The following is a 21,476-nucleotide window of genomic DNA, read 5'->3' as shown; positions in this document are numbered from 1 at the left end:
ACCTATTGTACATTTCCACTTGTATGTCTCATGAACACTTTAGATGCAAGGTGACTAAATTCATTTCCTTTCCGAATTTTGTCATTTAATGGCTCCATTATACAACCAACCCAAATCTGGGTATCATCCTACTGGACCATTCCCTGTCTCCTAACAACAAATCACTATTTGTCTTCTGGCAATTTCCTTATCTAACCTTCCTCTTTACCCTGTGCTAAAGTCACAGTTCTCTTTCACTTGGATACTGCAGCAGCTTCCTAATGCTTTACCTTTGGTCTTAACCTGTTCTTCACATATTGCTTTCAGAATGAACTTTGCAAAAATCCTGATTTTGCTTTTCATCACTTGCAGGATAAGGCCAAGCTCTTTCAGCCTGGCATCCATATTTCTCTGGTATGGCCTCTGCTGACTTACTCAGTCCCAGCTCTTACTATACTCCCACCATCCTCAAGACAGGCTCAACTCCTCAGTCCTCCAGTAGGCCAGGCTTATGCCTTTGTCCTATGTGGGGCCTACGAGCTTTCCCTATCTCTTCCCTTGTAAACCATCTATTCATTTTTTATGATTCAACTCAAGGATCATCTTTACTTCAAGCTTTTCATCACTTTCCCCCTCTACTACCCCTCTTGTGGGCCCTTGGGAATCCTATGCAGGTTTCTGTTATTGTGCCAATTAGTTTATGTGTCTCTCCCAGAAGCCTAGGAGTTCAGGAATAAGGATCATATTTAATTCTTCTTTGTATCCTAGTGTTGGCACAGAGCCAGGCATAGGATACCCAAATGATATTTGTTGAGTGTGAGAGGCCTGGGCTTGGTGTGGAGGTCTGGTGAAGCTGCTGCAAACCTCAGCTCACTCTGAAAGAATTTAGCCAAGACATGAAACCCTCCATTCGTACAGAAAATATCCTGGGTGAGCAGTGGCTACAAGTCATGTTCCCAAGAGACAGATTGGGAAAATGGGCTCAGCTGAGCAGATGTGTTGCTATAGGACTTTTACTTCTCATTCATTTCCCCTTCTCTTGGGTGGCTATAGTTTCAACCCCTGGGTATTCCTGCCCCCTATGTTTGGGAATGACTTAGCTGTACATCCTTGGGCACCCCCACCCCAGGCAGGAACCATTGAGGAGAAGATCTTTCAGCGCCAGAGCCACAAGAAGGCACTGAGCAGCTGTGTGGTGGATGAGGAACAGGATGTGGAGCGGCACTTCTCTCTCGGCGAGTTGAAGGAGCTGTTTACCCTGGATGAGACTAGCCTCAGTGACACACATGACAGGTGGGTGGGGTGCCCTTGCTGGCCATTACTTCTGAACTCCCTGCACAGCATGGAGACGGGCTCTATAGTTACCACGGCTCTGTCCTCTGCCCCCAGGTTGCGCTGCTGCCGCTGTGTCAACAATCACCAGGTCCGGCCACCCCCTGATGGTTCTGACTGTACCTCAGACCTGGCTCAGTGGAACCATAACACTGATAAACGGGGGCTTAAGGATGAGGTACTCCAGGCCGCCTGGGATGCTGCCTCCACAGCCATCACGTTCGTCTTCCACCAGCAGTCTCATGAGGAGCAGCGGGGTCTCCACTGATAACCAGCTGGTCTGGGTGTAGCTGTTAGAGGAAGGAGACAGGGAAAGGGGGCTCCTTGCCCCATAGGACCCTACTGAATTTTGTTCTCTGGGACAAAAATCATCAAGGAGGGCTGCATGATGTTTGCCCAAAGTTTATTTTATAAGAAAAACTTTTTTGGTTAAAAAAAAGAAAGGAATAAAGGTATGAAAGGGACTGAGGCTTGGGAGCAGCATGGTGAGCCCAGCAGAGAAGAGGCCTGGTAGTGGACACTCCTGTACTTCTCTAAAGCCTGGGTACCTGCTTGAGGAAGGAAAGCAGGAACCTCAGGCAGGGGGAGAGGAGCTGTCCTCAGTGACTGATGAGCACTGTAACCTGGCCCAGGGTTCCAAGAGTAGTGGGTAAGGGGCCCAAAGGCTCTAAACCCAGTTGTGAGAGAGCCTTTGCTGAGCCCAGCAAGACCTCCAGGACCTCAGTGCAAGGGAAGAAGGAAAAAGAGGAAAAAAAGGTTGCAGAAAGAGAAAGACAGAATTGGTGTTTGGGAGTTCTGGGCAGCCATGTCTCAGCCCCTGCAAGCTGATGGTGCTGAGCATGGGCCTGTGAAGCATGGGCCCCATCACATGGTGCTGACATAATCTGCGAAGGCCTGGGATGAGTCCCACGAGTCGCTAACCACGTGACAAGTGGCCCGGAGCCGCCGAATGGCTTCCCTGGCTGTGACTGCATCCTGGTCCAGCCAGTTCTGGAAGAGGCGCAGGTGACCAAAGGCTCCACGGCCCCAGCGCTCCAGCCGCTTGGCGAACTCCAGAAGACCATCTGGCTTGATGCAGTTGGAACTGGTAGGGGTGAGATGATTAGACACCCAGGAAACAATCCCTAGTCTATATCCTTAGAGCTCCATCCCTTGTCCCTTCCTCCTCCCCATGTACCTGATGTCCAGCTGACACAGAGAGGAGGATGAATCCTCTGAGAAAACATCTGCCAGGGCCAGCAAGCCAGCATTCCCTGGGGAGAAGGGGAGAAACGTCTAATCACCCAAGAACAGGGAACAAGGGTATCCCAACCCATTTCTGGTGGGGAGAAGCCCAGCCTCCAAAAGCCCCAGCACACAACTATATTCCAACCCCCATGTTCCCAGTGGAGAGGCCTATGCCTTCCTCCACTGAATTTTGAGGTCAAAGGACTGGCTCCTTCACCCCTGTCCCTTCCCAGGGCCCTGCCCCCACCCAGGCGGTTCCCTGGCAGCCGGAGGCCCTTCAGTGTGGAGTTGCCCTTCATAGCAGCAACCATCTCAGGCAGAAACTGGGCCGGGCGCTTCTCAAACAGACGGCAGAAGGAGAAGGTAATCTCTGTCAAGAGAAATTAGAATGAATTCTGATGGCTAACATTAGGACTTGTTGCTGCCCCTCCTGCCCCAGTTGGCCTTAGCAAGGGGTCTGAACATTTTATAGAGGCCCAGAAAGAGAAAGGAATTTGTCCAAGACCCCAAGCAAGATTGGAACTAAATCAGATTTAAACCAGAGACTGAACCCAGAGGTTCACCCTAGAGAGGTCCTCTGTGTGGACAGTTCTCCATTCACTTCTTTTCCCTCTATCCATTGCCTGCCCTCTATGCAGGGGTGGGGATTAGGGACAAGAGTATGAGGGGAACCTGACAGCATATTTATCCTTCCCCACCACCATTATTTCTGTTGGCCACTGAAAGGTAAGAAAAACTTGAGTAATTTTCCCATGTTAAGTATAGGAGGAGTTGAATTTGGGTCCTTTTAGAAGGAAGATGATACAGTTTCTATAACTTATAGTTGAGGATATAAGGCCAAGAAAAGAACAGTGGCAGAGCCACAATGAGGACCCAGCAATGCCCCAGGTTCTGAATGATGAATTTACCTTGAAGAGTCAGATTCTGTAGCAAAAAGAGCACCTCACTCTGACAGTCAGCCAGATTCATGTCGTGGAAGCTCAGCCTCTTCAGGGCTAGGTTGTACTCTGCATGGGGGTAGAGGCCATGGGCCTTAGCTTTCCCAAAGAATAACAGGGTCTCCTACCCTCCCTTTATCATTCTAGCTGGGTCCTACCTTTGAGTGTCTGTAACACAAGCCCAAAATCTTGGGGAGAGGCAAAGGTAGCACTATCCAGAGACAGCTGCTGCAGAGAACCTGAGGCCTTCAGTACAGAGCAGAGCAGTGGGGCTGGTTGGGCTCCCCGTGGAAATCCCATCTCCAGCTGTTCCAGGCAGTTTTCTGGATATGATAGGGAGAAAAGATTCCAGTGGGCCATCTCTCTTCTATTCTCAGAGCAGGTCCCATCCTGTCCTTTAGAGGCTCACTGAAAAATCTTGTTTACTTGTCATTAAGTGCCTGCTATAATACTAGGTTCTGGGAAGAGAGTACTAGGAGATTTAGTCCTTGTTTTCCTGGAGCTTTTAGTCCAGGAAGACTAGACTATTCAGACAAGCAAACAGGAGTGTGCAAGAGTGGTGAGCTAGGAAACAGGATCCAAGGGGACATACAGAAGGGGGACCTAGACCCCTTTTCTGGAGACTTATCTGCCATGGTCACTTTCTATTGGGCTTGTAGTGGTCTGGGCCCTGTCCAGCCCATGGTCATCTTTAACAGCAGGCTCTAAAGAGGGAATGGATTTCAGATAAGCCAGGAATGAGTGTTGCTAGGTCTGGATTAGGTCTTCCCACCTTTTCCACACAAATGCACCTGCACATTTGTGTGAACACATGCACACGCACACGCACAGTGCTTCACCTGGTATCTCCTCATCCCCAATTATGTGGCTAGGGGGCCCTGCATTCCCTGGCACGGCAGGGTTGTCCCTCTGGCTGGGGTGGTCAACACGAATAGAAAGGACCCGCAGCAGGGGCAGGGCTCGCACAATGGCACGTGTCAGCTCCAGGATGGGCAGTGGTGAGAACAGATCACTGAGATGCAGGGCACGGAGGCGGCATCCAGCCTGGCCTGACAGGGCCCGCAGACTGTCCAGCAGGCGGAAGATGTTAGAGCCCAGGCCTATGGCAGGAAAGAGGTTAGGTCAGTCATGTGGGAGTGTCAGCAAGAATAACATTCAGAGACCACTCCAGATATTTCTGTTGATGACCACCAATTTTCTTGAGCTTCCGATCAGATTACTTAAAAATCATTTGTCTCAACTATTCATCGTCTTGCTTTTTTCCTCAGGTAACCAGCAAACTGATGTCTACTGTACTGGGCCATGCCCTCAAGCATCAGTCAGGGCAGTCACAAAATAAGAGGATGTGGTGGGGCATACTGTGCTGCCAGCTAAATGACAGGCCCAGAGGGCAGCAGAAATCTCTGGACTTTTCTTATAGGTCACGTGGAACATTTGAAATCTAAGGGGAGTGGCAATGACTCGATAGGGAATACTTTAAAAGATTAATTAGGTGGGAATAGAGCAGAAAAGGATAACCACATCCCACAAAAGGGAACAGGATTCAGAAGGGTTAGAGCAGATGCTTAATGCCACAAAGCAAATAATTTCTTGGAACCTACTTATCTCCCCTTGGACTGAGAAGGCCCCTGTTGATCCATTTCAACTAAACCTCACCCAGCACCTAGTAAATACTTTTTTTGTGTGTTTTTGCTAGACAGTAGCCAGCAACAGCTCTTGCTCCTGCCTATGTAGGCTGATTAACAACAAAAATGTGTGAGGGGAACTGGAGAAGTTGAGTATTGTAGAAGCACAAAGGATGGGTACTTAGCACCCAGTCCAGCTTCCCTCAGTAAAAACTTTACAGCTGAGTTGTAAAGAACACAAAGGAGACAGGCTAAAAGGAGGGACGGGAGGGACTGGCAGGGAGAACTCAGTATATATAAAAGCCTGAAGGAGGAAGAGTGGCAGCTTCCAAGAACTGAAAATATTCACTGTGGCTGCTGTGTAAAGTATGGGGGGGGGGGGGGGAGGGTTCAAGATGCCACTATGAAGGTAAGCAGGAGTGAGAACACAAATGACCTGTAAGTAAATTAACTATGGTGACAGGAAACCATTCAAGGGTTTTTAAATGACCTTTTCATTAAAAAAAAAAAAAAAAAAAAAAAACTTGGGCTGCAGTGTAGACTGTGAATTGTATGGTGAGTATGAAGTCAGGAGGAACTACTGAAATGAATGAATCCAGGTGAGAAGTAATCATGGCTCAAATTAAGGATGTGGAGATAGAGAAGTAAGTGGATTTGAGAGATCATAAAGATACGTGGTGCAAAAGAAAGAACCCAGCTTTCTTTTGGGCAGCTGAGTCAGCTGTGAGGTCACTGACAGAACAGAGCTATCAGGGGAGAAGATGCATTCAGGCTGCGGGGCTTGTGGTTTATGAAGTGACATCTAGTAGTCGGCTGGCTAAATAGTTCTGGAGTTTAGGAGAAGGATCTGGGCCAGTGTCCTAGATTGGGGAATCTTCAGCATAGTTGGCCTTTCAAACTACAAGAATGGACAGAATTGTTCAGGAAGCATGTATAAAGTGGCAGAGCTCTGAGAAACTCTGGACATTAAGATATGAGAGGTAATGTCCAGAGAGGGAGAAGAGAAAAATAGATTTTGAGATAGTGGAAATGAGAATATTTGATGAAGACTACTTCATAGCAAATGCTGCCGAAAATTAATGTGAGAGGAGGACTAAAACATATGTATTGGACTTAGCAACAGGGAGGACCTTGGAGAAGGAAGGCAGCATTAAGGAGTGGTGAAAACCTTGGATTCGGGAAGCCGGTTGCCTCCTGGCTCAGTGAGGTTATCCTGGGCAAGCCACTTGACCTCATAGGGTTGGTGTAAGGATTCAATTCATACAGTGCTTAAATTATGCCAGATACATACTAAGCAATATATAAAAGTTCCTATTGCTAAGGCATCTGAGAAACAAGCTTTCCTAAGAAGGCAAGAAGGTATGGATCCAGAAAACAGGTAAAAGAGTCTTAGATAGGATGGCCATCTCTTCCATTGTGATGGAGAAAAGGATGAGTGTAGATGTAGGAGAGTTTATAGGTTGGTTAACAATAAGTTGAAGTTCATGTGTGATGGCTTCTATTTTCTCTGAAGGAGGTGAAGTCATCTGCTAAGAAAGGAAAAGGGAGGATTTGGAAGTAGTAGGAATGGGAGCTAATGTTACAAACACAGGATTCATATAAGGATGATGACTGAATATACAGTAGCACTGGTCTGCACAGTTGTGATTTTCTCCATCAAGTGCTCAGCATCCTAAGTAGATTGATGGATTTACCCAGAGTTGAAGTTTGGCTCGCTGGGCACAGCCAGGTGGGTAAGAACTGAGGACTGCTTTACAGGTTGCTGGTCTGATAAAAATGTGGTCTACACCTTGTCTGTATAGCTGCTTTGATATGAGTGGTGGGACCCAACCTTAGACTTGGGGTGGGCCTGCATACACTATACTGTTCCCACAATATGGGAATTGCCTACCATATCTAAAATGTACCCATTCTTAAGGTTCTCACTGCCTCTCAGGAACTCCTTCCAACTCTAAAGCCTATAAACCTCATGTTCTTCCCTAGCATTGAAAGTCTGCCACTGTTTCATGTATGTGCCTTCTGCCCCACTCTGACGCAGGCTGGGCCACATCTCCACCTCCTCGATCGCATTCCCTATTCCCCTCTGCAGGATTGGGCACACGGATGGTGCTGCTGTGAGACCCATCTCTGCCCCTGCAGGGCACTCACCATTATAGGAGAGTGTGAGGCTCTCCAGAGACACCCAGGAGCTCAGCAGGTGGCACAGTGTCAGAGCCGCCTCTGTGGAGAGCGGAACTGTGAATAGCTCCAAGGTGGAAATGCTTCGGAATCGCTGGGAGGCCTCCAGTGCTGGAAGCCCCAGGCAGCTGGGATCTGATCCATCCAAAGCTCCACAAGCCACTTCCCCGATCTCCATCTCTTCCCCATCCTCCTTCTCACCAGCCACAATGAAAACAAAGTCATACAGGTCTTCAGACTCTGCTCCAGACCCCTGACGGGTGCGAGCACCCTTCTTCCCTGCAGCTCGCTTAAAACGCTTTAGGGGCTTAGGCTGTGGGGCTGAGCTAGCTGGAGCCCGTTTTGATGAGGATGTGGAAGAGGAAGCAGAGGCAGAGGAGGTGGTGGCTGGAGCAGAGGGTGGCCGCTTGGTGCCAGGAGCCTCGTAGGAGGTTGCTGGAGGGTGCAGATCCCTCTTAGGGTCTGTCCCACCTGCTATCAGGCTCTCCTGTGTGCTCCGGCGTGTTACCCGGGTAGCAGGTGCAGCTCTGGCCGTCTGCTTGGCTTCATTCTTCCGCCGGGAGGCCATCAGGGCTGCAGCACATCGCTCAGCAGCATCCCTGCGAGGCCGGCGTGAGCCCAACAGGAGAGACCCTTCATCTCGGGATGGGGCCCGGCCTCGGGAGGCTTCTCCACAGAGGCGGCAAGGTGGACCACCAGGGCCTGGCTGCCAGAAGCCAGCACTCATGGTGAGGATGAGGATGAAAAGGGCTGACTCAGGCACAGGCCAGGAGTACAGCGACACCTGGCTGACAGCCCCATGGTGAATAAGCTGATGCAACAGCTGCCGAAGAGACTGCTGAGCAGCCACATCAGAGAACAGCAGGTGGCGGAACTTGAGGGTGTGCAGGGAACTGGCCAGGGTCTCCAGAACCCTGCGGTTGGGCTCAGCCACCAGCTCAGTCGCACCCTGCAGCATATTGCAGATGGTCAGCTGTCGGACGTGGCGGGAGCTATGCAGAAGAGGTGAGAAGCGCTGGTCACAGAGACGCCTGTCAGAAGATACATCAATGGTCCCACGTAGAACATGGGAAAAAAAGGCCTCCATAAACTTGGCTCGCCAACAGGTCACACTCTGAAAGCAGAGAACATGCCAGACAGCTGTGATACTAAGGGCTACCCACTGAACCATCATTTCCCCAAGTTCCTCTGTTCCAATAGCTATTTGATGAGTCAGGCAACATTCTAAATAATTTATACAAATTAATCTTCACATCTTTGAGGCATATATTAGTTATCCCCATTTTACAGGTAGGAAAAATAAGGCACAAAAGTTGTTACTGCCTGTGGTTACACAGGTAAATAGTAGAATCAAGATCTGAACCCAGGAAATTTGGTTCCAGAGATTATTTTGTTATAGTGACTGCCATTCAAGTGAAACATTCACTCCTGTAGTTTCTTCCATGTTTGTTTCTAGAACCTGACCCCAACTTTCCACTCTTACCACTACCACATTTGTTCAGACCCTTACCCCCTCACACCTGACCATTAGCTTCCTGATTACTTCCCCATCTCATTTTCTCCTTCCCAAACTTTTATACACAAGTCCACTGGATTCGTCTTTGTAAAACATGCCTGACTACATTCTGCCTTAAAACCCTCAGAATCTTTCCATTGCTCAGAGTTAATCTGAAGTCCCTTAGCCTGGGAGGGAAAGCCCTGTACAATGTGGCCTCTAAGATTTATCTCTCACATCTTGCTCACGTGAATGTTTTGTTCTGGACAAACTGATCACCTTATTGACCGAGACCTGCCTTCTACGTGCTTTTCCTACATCTGCCAGAAATGCTCTTCATTGCCAGACCAAATAGACTTCCTGAGAAGACCTACTAACATTTCACTTTTTTTAAAAAATAATTTTTTAAATGTTTATTTTTGAGAGAGAGGGAGGGAGACACAGAATCCGAAGCAGGTTCCAGGCTCTGAGTGGTCAGCAGAGCCCAATGCAGGGCTTGAACCCACAGACTGTGAGATCATGACCTGAGCCAAAGTCGGATGCTTAACTGACTGAGCCAATCAGGTGCCCCAACATTTTACTCTTCTTGAGGTTATTCATCTCAGTGTCTCTGTGTGCCCCCTTTTACCCCTCCCCTGCCTCTCTTGTGGGACTCTTCTGATAATCTGACTACTCAGGTGTTAGACATTGGTAACCTTGTCTCATGGTGTTGTCTCTGCACATGTTTTATCCCAACCAGATGAAAAATTCCTGGAGATCAAGGTCCAAATCCTAGATTTGGATTCTCCAAGGCAATAGTTACTGGCTTTGATGCACATGAGATTTTATCAGACTATTCTGGTACATTTAGAAGATCTCTGAATGCAGGTGTTTCTTAACCTTTGGTGCACATCAAGATTTACTGTGGAGCTTTTGTTTCTCCAAAATTCATGTCGGTTACCCAGACTTGGTGATCCTCTTATGTTATATCTGCAGTAAGGCCCATAAAAAAATTTTTTTTAATATTTATTTTTGAGAGAGAGGGAGGGAGGGAGAAAGACAATCTAAAGGAGGCACCAGGCTCTGAGCTGTCAGGCACAGAGCCTGATGCAGGGTTCGAACTTACAAACCACGAGATGGTGACCTGAGCCGAAGTCAGACGCTTAACTGACTGAGCCACCAAGTCCTGTGCATCTTTATTTTTTAAACTTCCCCCAGATGATTCTGATATATATCAGAGGTCAGCATTTACTGCTACCTACCCTCCCCACCCCCAAAAGGGCACACAGCCTTCCTTAAGTTCCCATTCTCTCCTAAGGTGCAGTAGAAAGTCTGCTGACTTTGATACAAGTGTTATCTCTGCCACTATACTTTGGACCTCTTGAATCTCTTCATCTGTAAAAGGTGGATAATATCACTTGTTTCACAGGTTTGTTGTGAAGATCAAATGAGACCATGCAAGTCAAAGCACTTTGTAAACTGTAAAATACAAAATGTTACTTCTGTTACTGCTAATGATAATAGCCCAGATGGGCAATGTGAAATGAACTTGATGGAGGCAGAGCCTGTTAAGCAGGGTGCTTATTCAGCCTGAAGCAAAGGCAGTAGGGGCCTGAGGTTTCCCAAGACTAAAAAGGCACTTCTCTTTGGTATTTGCCCTGCCTCTATGCATTCGCTCATACCACAGTCACCCTCAACTTATATCTGAGGTTCTTGGCAGGAGTTGGGCCCCTATTCTTAGGCAAAAGTGTCATTCCCTTTGCCCTGGCCATTCCCTATGACACTGCCTGCTGTGGTAATAATTGGGAATGACTTCTTCGTGTTTGAGCTAATTGCATGGCAGCAACAAGGGGGAAGGACCTCTCACCAGCAATAATGTAGGGGCATTATGGGACCAGGAAAAAATACCTGACAACCAAATCTCCACTCAGCCTACAGTAGAAGCAGAGCGGGAATTCCTGAATCCTATCTCTAACACTTTTCCTACATATTTGCTGGCCTATGCTCACAGCCTTGGAAAGCACCTGCAGGTAACCTAGCAAGGCTTCAACTTCACAAGTGAGACAGTCAAGGCCTAAAATATGGACAAAAATGTGAACCAAGATATTGTGGCTGTTTCTGACCAGGAGGCACATGTAATATGTAGTTTTGGTAACTAAATATTAGTGTTCCCCTCTCCCCACATTTTATTGGTTGATGAAGACAGTGGGAGAATATTTGAAACTGGAACACCCAGACATGTGGTAACTGCTGTGAGAACAGCATGACATAGTGAATAGGAGCAGGCACTCCAGAGCCAAATTGCCTCAACTTGAATCCTAGGTCTGCCATTCACTAACTATAACCTCAGACAGTAACTTCACCTCTATCTGCCTCAGTTTCATCATCTATAAAGTGAGGAAGGTAACTAAACCTACCTACATCATAGAGTTGTGAGGATTAGATGAGTAAAGTTAGTTATGACAATTATGTCAATTAATTATGAGCAGACAGCAGTTCACTGCATTTTATTCCATCACCACCTTTTAGAAGAATCTCTGCTAAAATTTCAAAGTTGAGGGGTGCCTGGGTGGCTCAGTTGGTTAAGCATGACTTCAGCTCAGGTCATGATCTCATGGTTCATGGGTTTGAGCCCCGCATCAAGCTCTGTGCTGACAGCTCAAGGCCTGGAGCCTGCCTTGGATTCTGTGTCTCCCTCCCTCTCTCTGCCCCTCCCCTGTTCACTTTCTGTCTCTCAAAAATAAACATTAATTTTTTTAATTTCAAAACTGAAAACAAGCTAAGAGATCTAGTTCAAGCCATTCATTGTGTGAACTTATACATTATCGAATACAAAATGATTTAAACACATTCTTTTGGGGGTGCCTGGGTGGCTCAGTTGGTTAAGTTTACGACACTTGATCACAGCTCAGGTCATTATCTCAAGGTTGTGGGATGGAGCCCTGCATTGGGTTTCATGCCGGGTGTGGAACCTGCTTAAGATTCTCTCTCCCTCTGCCCCCGTCCCTCACCACTTGTGCATGTGTGCACACAGTCTATCAAAAAATAAAATAAAATTGGGGCGCCTGACTGGTTCAGTCGGTTAAGCGTGGGACTTGATTTTGGCTCAGGTCATGATCTCATGGTTCATGAGTTTGAGCCCTGCATTGCGTTCTGCACTGGCGGTGCGGAGCCTGCTTGGGAGTCTTTCTCTCCTCTCTGAGCATTCCCTGCTCATGTTCTCTCTTTCAAAATAAACTCAATTAATTTAAAGATAAAAGATTTTTTTAATTTTTTTTAATGTTTATTCACTTTTGAGAGACAGAGAGTGAGAGTGGGGGAGGGGCAGAGAGAGAGGGAAACACAGGATCCGAAGCAGGCTCCAGGCTCTGAGCTGTCAGCCCAGAGCCCGCCCGATGTGGGGCTCGAACTTACAAGCTATGAGATCATGACCTGAGCCGAAGCTGGATGCCCAACCGACTGAGCCACCCAGGCGCCCCAAAAATAAAAGATTTAAACACATTCTTTTGGAGGCACCTAGGTGGCTCAGTCAAGGTTAAGTGATAAGACTCTTGTTTTCAGCTCAGGTCATGATCTCACAGTTCATGAGTTTGAGCCTCACGCTATCAGTGCAGAGCCTGCTTGGGATTCTCTGTCTCAAAAATAAATAAACATTAAAAAAAAAACCACACACATTCTTTCAGGCAAGAGTAGGGGAAATAAGGCACCACCAAAGAGGTAAAATAACATTTGTCTACCAACACAGTCCTTGGCCCATCCACAGGCTGGTGGCTTAGGCACCAGTTGGGGAGGAAGAAGTGTGTGTACAAACTAGAGAAGGCTAAATATTTTCTTGTACTAAACAGAGCCAGCAAATGTTCACAAACTATTGTCCACTATTTTTCTGACAACAGAAATATTATTTGCGGAGAGATAAAATCTGTCAACCAACTCTTTGGAATGTATATGTAAATGTGAATAGCTAAAATTGTTTTTTTTTTTTAAATTTTTAAACATTTATTATTTTCTTTTTTTTGAGAGAGTGCAAGTGGGGAGGGGCAGAGAGGGAGACACAGAATCTAAAGCAGGCTCCAGGCTCCGAGCTGTCAGCACAGAGCCCGATGCGGGACTCGAACCCACAAACCGCAAGATCATTACCTGAGCTGAAGTTGGACACTTAACCGACTGAGCCACCCAGGGGCCCCATATAGCTATAATTGTTTTTATAACATTGAGACAATTTTGAACAATTTCAAATTCTGGGCTTTTTAAACATTATACCACCGTGTCATTACATTTTACCACCATGTATTTAAATGTTTTTAGAACATGACTTTGTTAATATTTTGAAAATTTGGATATACTACATTCAATAATTCATGCATTATTGAAGAAATTATTTCCAGGTTTTGATATTAAGTTGCTGCGATGAACATCTTGAAATAAATCTTCATGAGTATCTCAACTTTTATGTACTATAAATTCTAAGAAATAGAATTTCTAGTCTAAGAATATTTTAAAGACTCTTGACAATTATCACCAGATTGCCCACCAAGACAGTTATGTAACATTTCTGCTCCCACCAATACCATATTAAAATGCAAGTTTCACCCACCCCTGGAATTATCTTTTAAAACAAACCAAAACAAGACTTCACTAATTTAAGAGTTATAAGTTTATTTTCCCATTTTTTATTATTGAGATTGAGTAGTTTTCACTTTATTGGAGATTTTTGTATATTTTGTGACTTGTCCCAATCTTTACGTACTCTACTGGAATAGCTTGTCTTTGTCTTATTCTCTGTATCTTCTTGTTTTACAAATGTTGTTGCAAACATTCTTTCCTAGTTTATGTACCTTTAAATTGTGTTTATTGTATTGGCATTTATTGTCCATACTTTTTTTTTGGTTCTGCCCATTTAATAATTAACACTCTCCATCCTGAGATTAGATAACCAGTCACCTTTATTCTTGTTTAGTTGTTTTATGTTTTTACTTTTTACAGTTTAATCTTTAGTTCCATATAGAAATTATTTGAGTATATTGTAAAATGAGGCTCTAACTTGATTTTTTCCAAATAGTGAACCAGTAACTAGAGAATCATTTACTGAATAATCCTTCATTTCCCCATTGCCTTGTCTCCAGAATATCAGATCTCTTAATACACATAAAGTACTGCACAATTTGAAATTCTATTTCTTTACAAGCAATCAGGGACCATGGCTATCTTGTTCACCACTGTATACTTAGAACCTAGTATAGTGCCTGGAATTGAGCAGGCACTTATTAAGTGTTTCTGAATTATGAGGTTAAGGTTACTGTCATGCAAAACTGGGAAACAAAAAGAGGCACCCTTTGGAATGGATATGATCCAAGTCAGGACCTCTGTCTAGGTGACTGTTAGGCCACCAAGCCTGGGGTTTCCTTAATGTTCTGAAATGCTCTGAGACAAGAAAAGATAACAAACATATATTCTTTACCAGGAAGCTTGAGATAATGTTGGGAAAAAAAGCGTATTCTAAATGAAAGATATTACAATCTCCATCAACTGCTAGTCAACCATACTGCTTGGGAAACACTAGGCCACAGTGACTCTCATGCTTCTTTAAAGGTTTCAGGAAGCTGTTACTGTTTTCAAATCTTGCATCTACTTCTCCTCATGAGGCCTAATTCCTGTATATAGTGCCTGAAGATTTTGTTGGGCCTTAGCATTGTCTCACTGAACTTCAAGAGTTGCATCCAGATCTGGAAGTAGAAAAGCTGAAGGATATGGAGCTGAATGTTACTGAACCCAGTGCATTCCCAGAAATTAAATCTCCAATTCCTGATAAGAGCTTGTTTTCTTATCACTTGGCCTCACCCACCAGTTCAAATACTACTTCCCAAGAAACACTTTCATGCTCCCTTCTCCCTCAACCTTCTTGTTACTATCACACCACTTATCCTCCCATGCATAATGTATTTCTTTGCAGACTTCCTGCTAAACATGAAGTTCCTGAAGATTAGGGACTGTGTCTGTACTTCCAATATCTAACATAAGACCTGGCATGTGGGAAGTTTTAGTAATGTTTATTGAACTCAATCTGTTCTGTCACCTAGTTATGGAGCAGCAAAAGAAATTCTGCTTAAAAGAGAGATCCAGTGAGTTATATCTGAACCAACACATAATAGAACTGCAGGGCTACAAGAAGCCCTAAAAGTCATCTTGTCCAACCTCTCTTACAATGCTGAATTTCTTCTACAATATCTTTGTGTCAGGTAGTTATCTAGACTCTATTTGAACACTTAGTGATGGGAAGCTTATTACCTCTGGAATTAGCTTGTTTCATCACCAATAAGTTCAGGGTTTAAAAGTTCTACAATCACTTTGGCAAAAATTTATCCTCCTTTAGCTTCTACCCATACAAGTCTATTAATTCCTCTTTTATATAATAATCATTCAAATATTTCAAGACAGTTCATGTTCCCCAAGTCTTCTTTTTTTCAGGAAAAACATCTCCAGTGTTCCAAGTGTGACTCACATGATGTGGCCTTGACTTCTTTCTCCATACTCCAAGGGTAGCCTGACCACTGCAAAGCCAGGCAGGTCTATCATCCCCCTTGTCCTTTAGCATATGTTATAGTTACATTAATTCACACAGCTCAGGGTATAGTCATTGTATGAATTACTTTAGCACACTGTTGACCAAACCCCCTTAATCATTTTTATACAAGTTGCTAAGCCAGGCCCCTCCACCTCTTTCCCTGAGGTCAAGCAATTGGAATTTTTTAGATTCAAGTGAGGAATTGGTTTATTCTGTTAAATTCTATCTTGTTAGGTTTGACCACTGCTCCAGCCCTGTCAAGACCTCTACGAATCTGGGTTCTGCCTTCCATTATGATCACTACCTTCCTCTGTTTTGTGTTAACCTATAAACACGGTGAGCAATCAAGCCAGTGACAAATGCCAAATGGAAAGAACCTTGTGACAAGACATCAGAGCCCTCCTCCCAAATTCATTCCAACCCTGTGTCTGCACTTTACCAGTACCCAGCTTGTGTTTGTAAGCTATTCCTGCTTTCAATGTGCAAAGTCAGGCCAGAGTTCTACCTGGTGCTAACTTACTTCCAAACTGGAAGGCCTTGTCTTCATTAGCTCATCCCATAGTCGGCGCCAGATGGCTTGAGTGGAGAGGCCTGTGGGGAGAAATATCACTTTTATTTGGCTGCTCTTTGGCCACCATGAGTGAAGTACATCAGCCTTTATTGTTGCCTTCTCTGGATTCACAGGAGCAATATGGCAGACTAGTATAGAGCACTGGCTCTAAAGACAGACTGCCTGGGTTTAAATATCAGCCAACCACACTCTAGCTGTGTGACTTTGGGCAAGTTTACTTCATTTTTCTGTACCTCAGTTACCTTATCTGTAAAACATAGTTAATAATAGTTATTTCATAGAGTTGTTGAAAAGATTAAATGTGTTTCTCCAAGTAAAGTGCCTAGGAGAGTGCTTGGCACATCAGGATTAGATAAATGCTGGCTATTAAAAGATCTGTCTAGGGGCGCCTGGGTGGCTCAGTCGGTTAAGCGGCCGACTTCAGCTCAGGTCATGATCTCACGGTCTGTGAGTTCAAGCCCCACGTCGGGCTCTGTGCTGACAGCTCAGAGCCTGGAGCCTGTTTCGGATTCTGTGTCTCCCTCTATCTCTGACCCTCCCCTGCCCATGCTCTGTCTCTCTCTGTCTCAAAAATAAATAAACGTTAAAAAAAAAAAAATTAAAAAAAAAAAAGATCTGTCTAATGAGTGGTTTGGGAAACAGCAAGGTAAAATAGAAAAATTAAGATTCAGAAGATCTGGGTTTTAGTCTGACTTAGCTATTAATTGTGGTGTGCCTATGGTTTCACTTTCATTAGTATAATTGGGATCATTTATTTGCTTTGTGTTTCACTGGACACTGTAAGGAATCTGGTAAGAAAGCAGGTGTGAGGGTACTTTTGAAAAGCGTGAGTTCTACACAGGTATCAGGTGTAATATTTACCAGAACATTATGGTGTCTGGCTTATAATCACTGAATGAGAAAGAGAGAAAGACACTCACCTTTCTTGAGGGCAGTTTCCTCAATCCTCTCCAAGTAATATATATTGAGCAGAGGTAAGATGCTTTGAAGTATTGGGCCTGGGAGAGCTACAAAAAAAACCCACAAAATTTATTTTTTTCTCCTAGGGTTCCAAGCATTATTTATCCTATTGGAAAGGAAAACAGAAGGACAGACTTCTCATTTGGCAAATGGAACCTCCAGTAGCTAACCTAAGTCTAATTCAAACTCTAATCCACTTATCTTTAGCCACTTAGTTAGCACCTGGAATTTCAGGGACATGCACATCTTCAAGGGTGAGATAATAAAGCAAGCTGATATACTCATTTAGGAGCTGGTCAGTTCATTTCTGCCCAAGCATAATGAAGCATTCTGCATTTGAAAGGTCCTATTGAGGGGCACCAGGGTGACCTAGTTGGTTAGGTAACTGAGTCTTGATTTCAGCTAGGGTCATGATCTCACAATTTGTGGGTATGAGCCCTGCATCGGGTTCTGTGCTGGCGGCTCGGAGCCTGCTTGGGATTCTCTCTCCCTCTCTCCCTCTCTCCCTCTCTCTCTCTCTGTCCCTCCTCTGCTCTCTCTCACAACAAATAAACTCAAAAAAAAAAAAAAAAAAAGATAAAAAGGGGTGCCTGGGTGGCTCAGTCGATTAAGTGTCCGACTCTTGATTTTAGCTCAGGTCATGATCTAGCAGTTTGTGAGGTCGAGCCCCGCATCAGGCTCTGCACTGACAGTGCGGAGCCTGCTTAGGACTCTCTCTCTCTCCACCCTTCCCCTGATCTCGCTTTCTCAAAATAAGTAAACTTTAAAAAAAAAGATAAAAATACAAAACAAATAAAAATTCCTATTGAATATGTGTGATAAAAATGTCCAACATAATCTGGGCCGTACTAACTTTTCCAGCTCCCTGTTTTGCCTCCTGTGCTTTATCCATGCTAAATTACTTTTACATTTATTTAACGTGTCACACTATTTTTTGTCTCTGTGCCTTTGTCATGCTGCTCTCTACTAGGAATGTCCTTGCCATTTTCATCATATTAACTATTCATCTTCCAAGTATCATGTGCCTTTTATCAAGCCTTTTCTGAATCCCCTTCCCACTCTTCCAGGTTGGTGATTCCCATCCTTTGGGCCCCTACTATATTCTGAACTAGTACTTTCCGGTGAACAATAGAAATAATCCAGCCCTAACTCTAAATTCAACATATCATAAAAACAAAACTTGCTCTTGCTGATGTCTAGAGCCGAAAGGCTTTACAGTATTATGGCTAAACAGTTTAGTCTCTAGAGTTGGACCAAACTGAGTGAAATTCTGATTCTATTACTTAGGAATCCTTGGGCAAATTAACATCTTTAAGACTCAGTTTTCTCAATTTTAAAATGGAAGTAATAATAACTACCTCATAATATTGCTATAAAAATTAAAGAAGATCATACCTGTAACCTTTTTAAGACCATTCCTGGCCATAATAAGCTCACTAAATGTTGTCTATTTTTATCCTTTTCCTGTCAATACCATCTCTGTCCTGCCAAGAACAGTCTAAGATCTTAGAGTATACCATATCTAAGTAAAATCTTTCAAAACTTCTAGGATCTCCCTTTATCTTTACTTGTGGAATAAGTGAATCTTGATGTCCACAGTCTAGTACAATTCTTTGTACATAGTACTCAGTGTACTTGCTGAATGAAAGTATTAATTCCCTAAGCTATTACATTAACGTAAGTTCTCTGTTGCATTCAAGCTCCATATCCTGGCATTCAAGGTATAACATACCTATTCTACTTGTTTCCTCACTGTATCCTTTCCTGCTGCCTCTACTCACTTTACCCTTCTCTCTCCCTACACAAAGCAACGCTAGTCCACTGCCTCCAGGAAGCCTTTCTTGGCTGTTAGCCCACACTGAGACCTTCCTCCAAAGCAGCACTTCTTCCCAGGCCTCTTACTTGGCCCTCCTAAGAGGCCTAACCTGATTCAGCTTTTTCTGTGTGACTATTTACCTAGGCTAGGCCCATAGGAGCTCGTCCTCCTCTGTCTCTCCAATCTGCTCTGTTTAGCCATCCCCTCTCACAGCCATAGGGATTCTCATCCCCTATTATCCACAAACTCCTCTCTTCCTTTCTCCATTCTTCTTAAGCCAGGCTCTTCCTTGCTTCTTTCCAGCCTCTACCTTTACTGCCTCCTCTTCCCAACTTGGGGCCTCTATACCCAGTCCTCTTCCCTCCTAGCCAAGTTTAGCATTCTAGAAGCTCCAGGCTGATAGAGCCAATCCTCTCTCTGCCTTCTTCCAGGCAGACTCTTCAGGACTCTTCTGAGCCCCCTGCCCAGCTCCACTGAGACTTCACCTATTCCCCATGGGTCAGCCTGACCCTTCTCCTCTCATCTGTTGGCACAGGGCCTCCACAACCCCTCCCCCCATCAGCTTGAGGACTCTAACAGTCTTCCCCACTACAGGAAGACACTTGGGCCTCCTCAGGATCGCTGCCCCACCCCCACCTCACCAAGGGCCTTCCCACATCCCTAGGCCTTCTTTAACCACTCTCCACAGCCTTGGGCCTTATTCCTGGAGGCCCAACCCGTCAAACTCCAGGGCCCTTTCTTCACAGCCATCTCCTCAAAGTGCAACTCAAACTCAGAATCCCAGGACCTCAAGCCTTCACTTCTGACCTTACCAGGGCCTTCCTCCTGGCAAAGGCACTACCACCACTCCCGAGGCCTTCTCCAGAACCTCACCCCCCCACCCCTTCAAGGCCTGGGGGCCTCCTCTTCTCTCCTGCCACTCCCTCCGGGTTCCCTGGGCCCTGGGCCTGGCCTGGATCTCCTCACCCAGCTTCGGCCGGGCCTCTGGACCCCACCCCCTCACACCACCAGTCTGTCAGGCCCAAGGCCTCCCTCATCCCCGTGCGGCCAGGCCTACCCCCCCCCCGCCCCGGCCCTCACTCTGCTGTCTATCACTCTCACCATCAGTGTTCGCCAGGCCGACCCGAGTTTTTCCTCACCAGCTGCCAGGCTGGGGCCGGCGGGGCCCACCCCAAAGCCCGGCCTCCGCGTGCGCATCCGGCTGCGGGCCTTCTCTCCTGCGTTACCTGACCCGCGCCGGGCCGCCCTACTCCCAGGCCCACCAGCCCGGCTGGTCGGTTTGCCCTTCCCGGCCCCTCGGCCCAGGGCCGCGGGCCGCCCGCCTTGGCCGCTCAGCCTGGGCACCCTCAGCCCGGAGCCGGGCCGTCGGTCCCGGCAGCTTTCGAGCTTTCGGGCCCGGTGCCTCCTTTGGCTCCGACTCAGCCCAAGGCCTCCTAGCTGCGACGCGCCCCCTCCCAGCCGGGATCCCCGGGCCGTCGCCCCGCCTGGGGCCTCCCTGGCCCTTCCCGCCTGTCCGTCATTCGAGCCTCCCTAGATTGCTGACCCGCTCCCGGCCTCCCTTCACCCGCTCGGGCCCTTCCTCCGCTCAGGCCAGTCCGAGTGGCCTCCGGCGTTCCCTGCCCTGCCCGTCAGTCAGTCAGTCCTGCGCTGAAGCAATTGGGCACCCGAGGCCCCGGTCGTCAGTGCGCTCCCCTCAGCCCTGGGTCGTCGGACAGGCCTCGGCGCCCCAAGCCTTCGGCATCTCCCCCAGCCCCTCGCTCTCCATTCCACTGGGCTGCCCTGGCCCGTCAGCCTGGCCTCGGAAGTCTCAGCACCCGCGGTCCGTCAAGCAGACACCGGAGGCCCCGCGCGTCAGTCAGGTTAGGTGGCCCCGGGCCTGGCCTCCTTGCCTTAGGCCGGGCCTCCCAACCTCGGCCCCCGCCCCCAAGCGGCAGGGCCATCTCTGCCCGTCGGTTCGACATCCGAGACTCCCCAGCCCGGCCCGTCTCGAGCGTCAGTTCGGTGCCCACGGCCGGTCCGTCACTCCAGCCTCTGTCGTCTGGGCCCTGCCTGCTTGGCCCCAGACCGGGCCTCCTGCCCTCGCCCCCCGCGCCCCCCTAGCCAGGCCGCGGTGCAGGTCCACCTGCCGATTTGGTCCCTGCTTTTACTCTGCCTAGTCCAGTCAGTCACGGAATTCGTGTTCCGACCCGACGGTGCGGCTTCCAGTACCCCGGGCCGGGCCTTGCCCCAGGCCTCCCGGCCTCGCCCCCCGCGCCCCCCGGCCGCTGGGCCGCCTCCGCTCGTTGCCAGAGGTAGCCCCTCACCCCGCGACTTACCCCACACCCCGCTCTCCAGAACCCCCATATGGGCGCTCACCGCCCGCCCGCACAGCTCGAACAGGGCGGGGGGAGCGCTGGGGCCCGAGGCCGAGCTCTTCGCTGGCGCCGCCTCCCGGGACGTGGCCTCCATGGTCGTTGCCGCCGCTACCTCACAGAACCAGCAACTCCGGGCGCGCCAGGCCTCGGGCGCCGCCATCTTGGGGAGGTGCGCGATCCCGAGAGTGGCACCCTCGCGCCGCCATCTTGAAAAGGTCAGCAGTTAGGACGGTTTCATCAGCGATGTGGGGAAGACTGGGAACTGCGCTAAAGGAACGTCGAGTCAATGCGCATTCTTACCAAGTCTCTTAGAAGCCAATACTTTACATAAATTCGTATATCAATGTATTTGGCTCTGGCGCGATCAAGGGGATATTTCTTAGCAAATCCTCCTTAGGCACGAATACTAGCTCCCCCTGTCCCCTGCCTGTGGACGGTAGTATATGCCAATCCGAGCGTG

The 21,476-nt window shown here is 47.2% G+C and overlaps 2 protein-coding genes across 5 annotated transcripts in view; one reads left to right on the top strand and one right to left on the bottom strand.

Moving 5' to 3' along the window:
- RAD54L (RAD54 like) overlaps nt 1–4,481 on the top strand; it is a 28,598-nt gene extending 24,117 nt beyond the window's left edge. For all 3 annotated transcript variants that reach the window (XM_060623991.3, XM_060623992.3, XM_060623993.3), the window contains 2 exons: nt 1,109–1,272; nt 1,369–4,481. In XM_060623991.3, coding sequence (XP_060479974.1) covers nt 1,109–1,272; nt 1,369–1,579 — 375 coding nt within the window. In that variant the 3' untranslated portion in view covers nt 1,580–4,481. The remainder of the gene's footprint in view (nt 1–1,108; nt 1,273–1,368) is intronic.
- LRRC41 (leucine rich repeat containing 41) lies at nt 1,698–21,446 on the bottom strand. Of its 2 annotated transcripts, none has more exons than XM_060623988.3 (10): nt 20,978–21,446; nt 16,807–16,893; nt 15,836–15,906; nt 7,250–8,393; nt 4,316–4,576; nt 3,635–3,799; nt 3,447–3,545; nt 2,786–2,908; nt 2,489–2,564; nt 1,698–2,395 (listed from the first exon to the last, which is right to left on the bottom strand). In XM_060623988.3, exons 1-10 carry the CDS (start codon nt 21,174–21,176, stop codon nt 2,176–2,178), a joined length of 2,445 nt encoding a protein of 814 aa, XP_060479971.1. In that variant the 5' UTR covers nt 21,177–21,446; the 3' UTR covers nt 1,698–2,175. The 2 variants fall into 2 exon arrangements, with proteins under 2 accessions (XP_060479971.1, XP_060479973.1); XM_060623990.3 differs by lacking the exon at nt 20,978–21,446 and adding an exon at nt 19,764–20,577.
- Nucleotides 21,447–21,476: the final 30 nt, after the last annotated feature.

This window comes from Panthera onca, chromosome C1 (genome assembly GCF_046562875.1).
Source record: "Panthera onca isolate mPanOnc1 chromosome C1, mPanOnc1 haplotype 2, whole genome shotgun sequence".
NCBI lineage: Eukaryota > Metazoa > Chordata > Mammalia > Carnivora > Felidae > Panthera > Panthera onca.
This window is presented reverse-complemented; position numbering and strand designations above follow the sequence as displayed.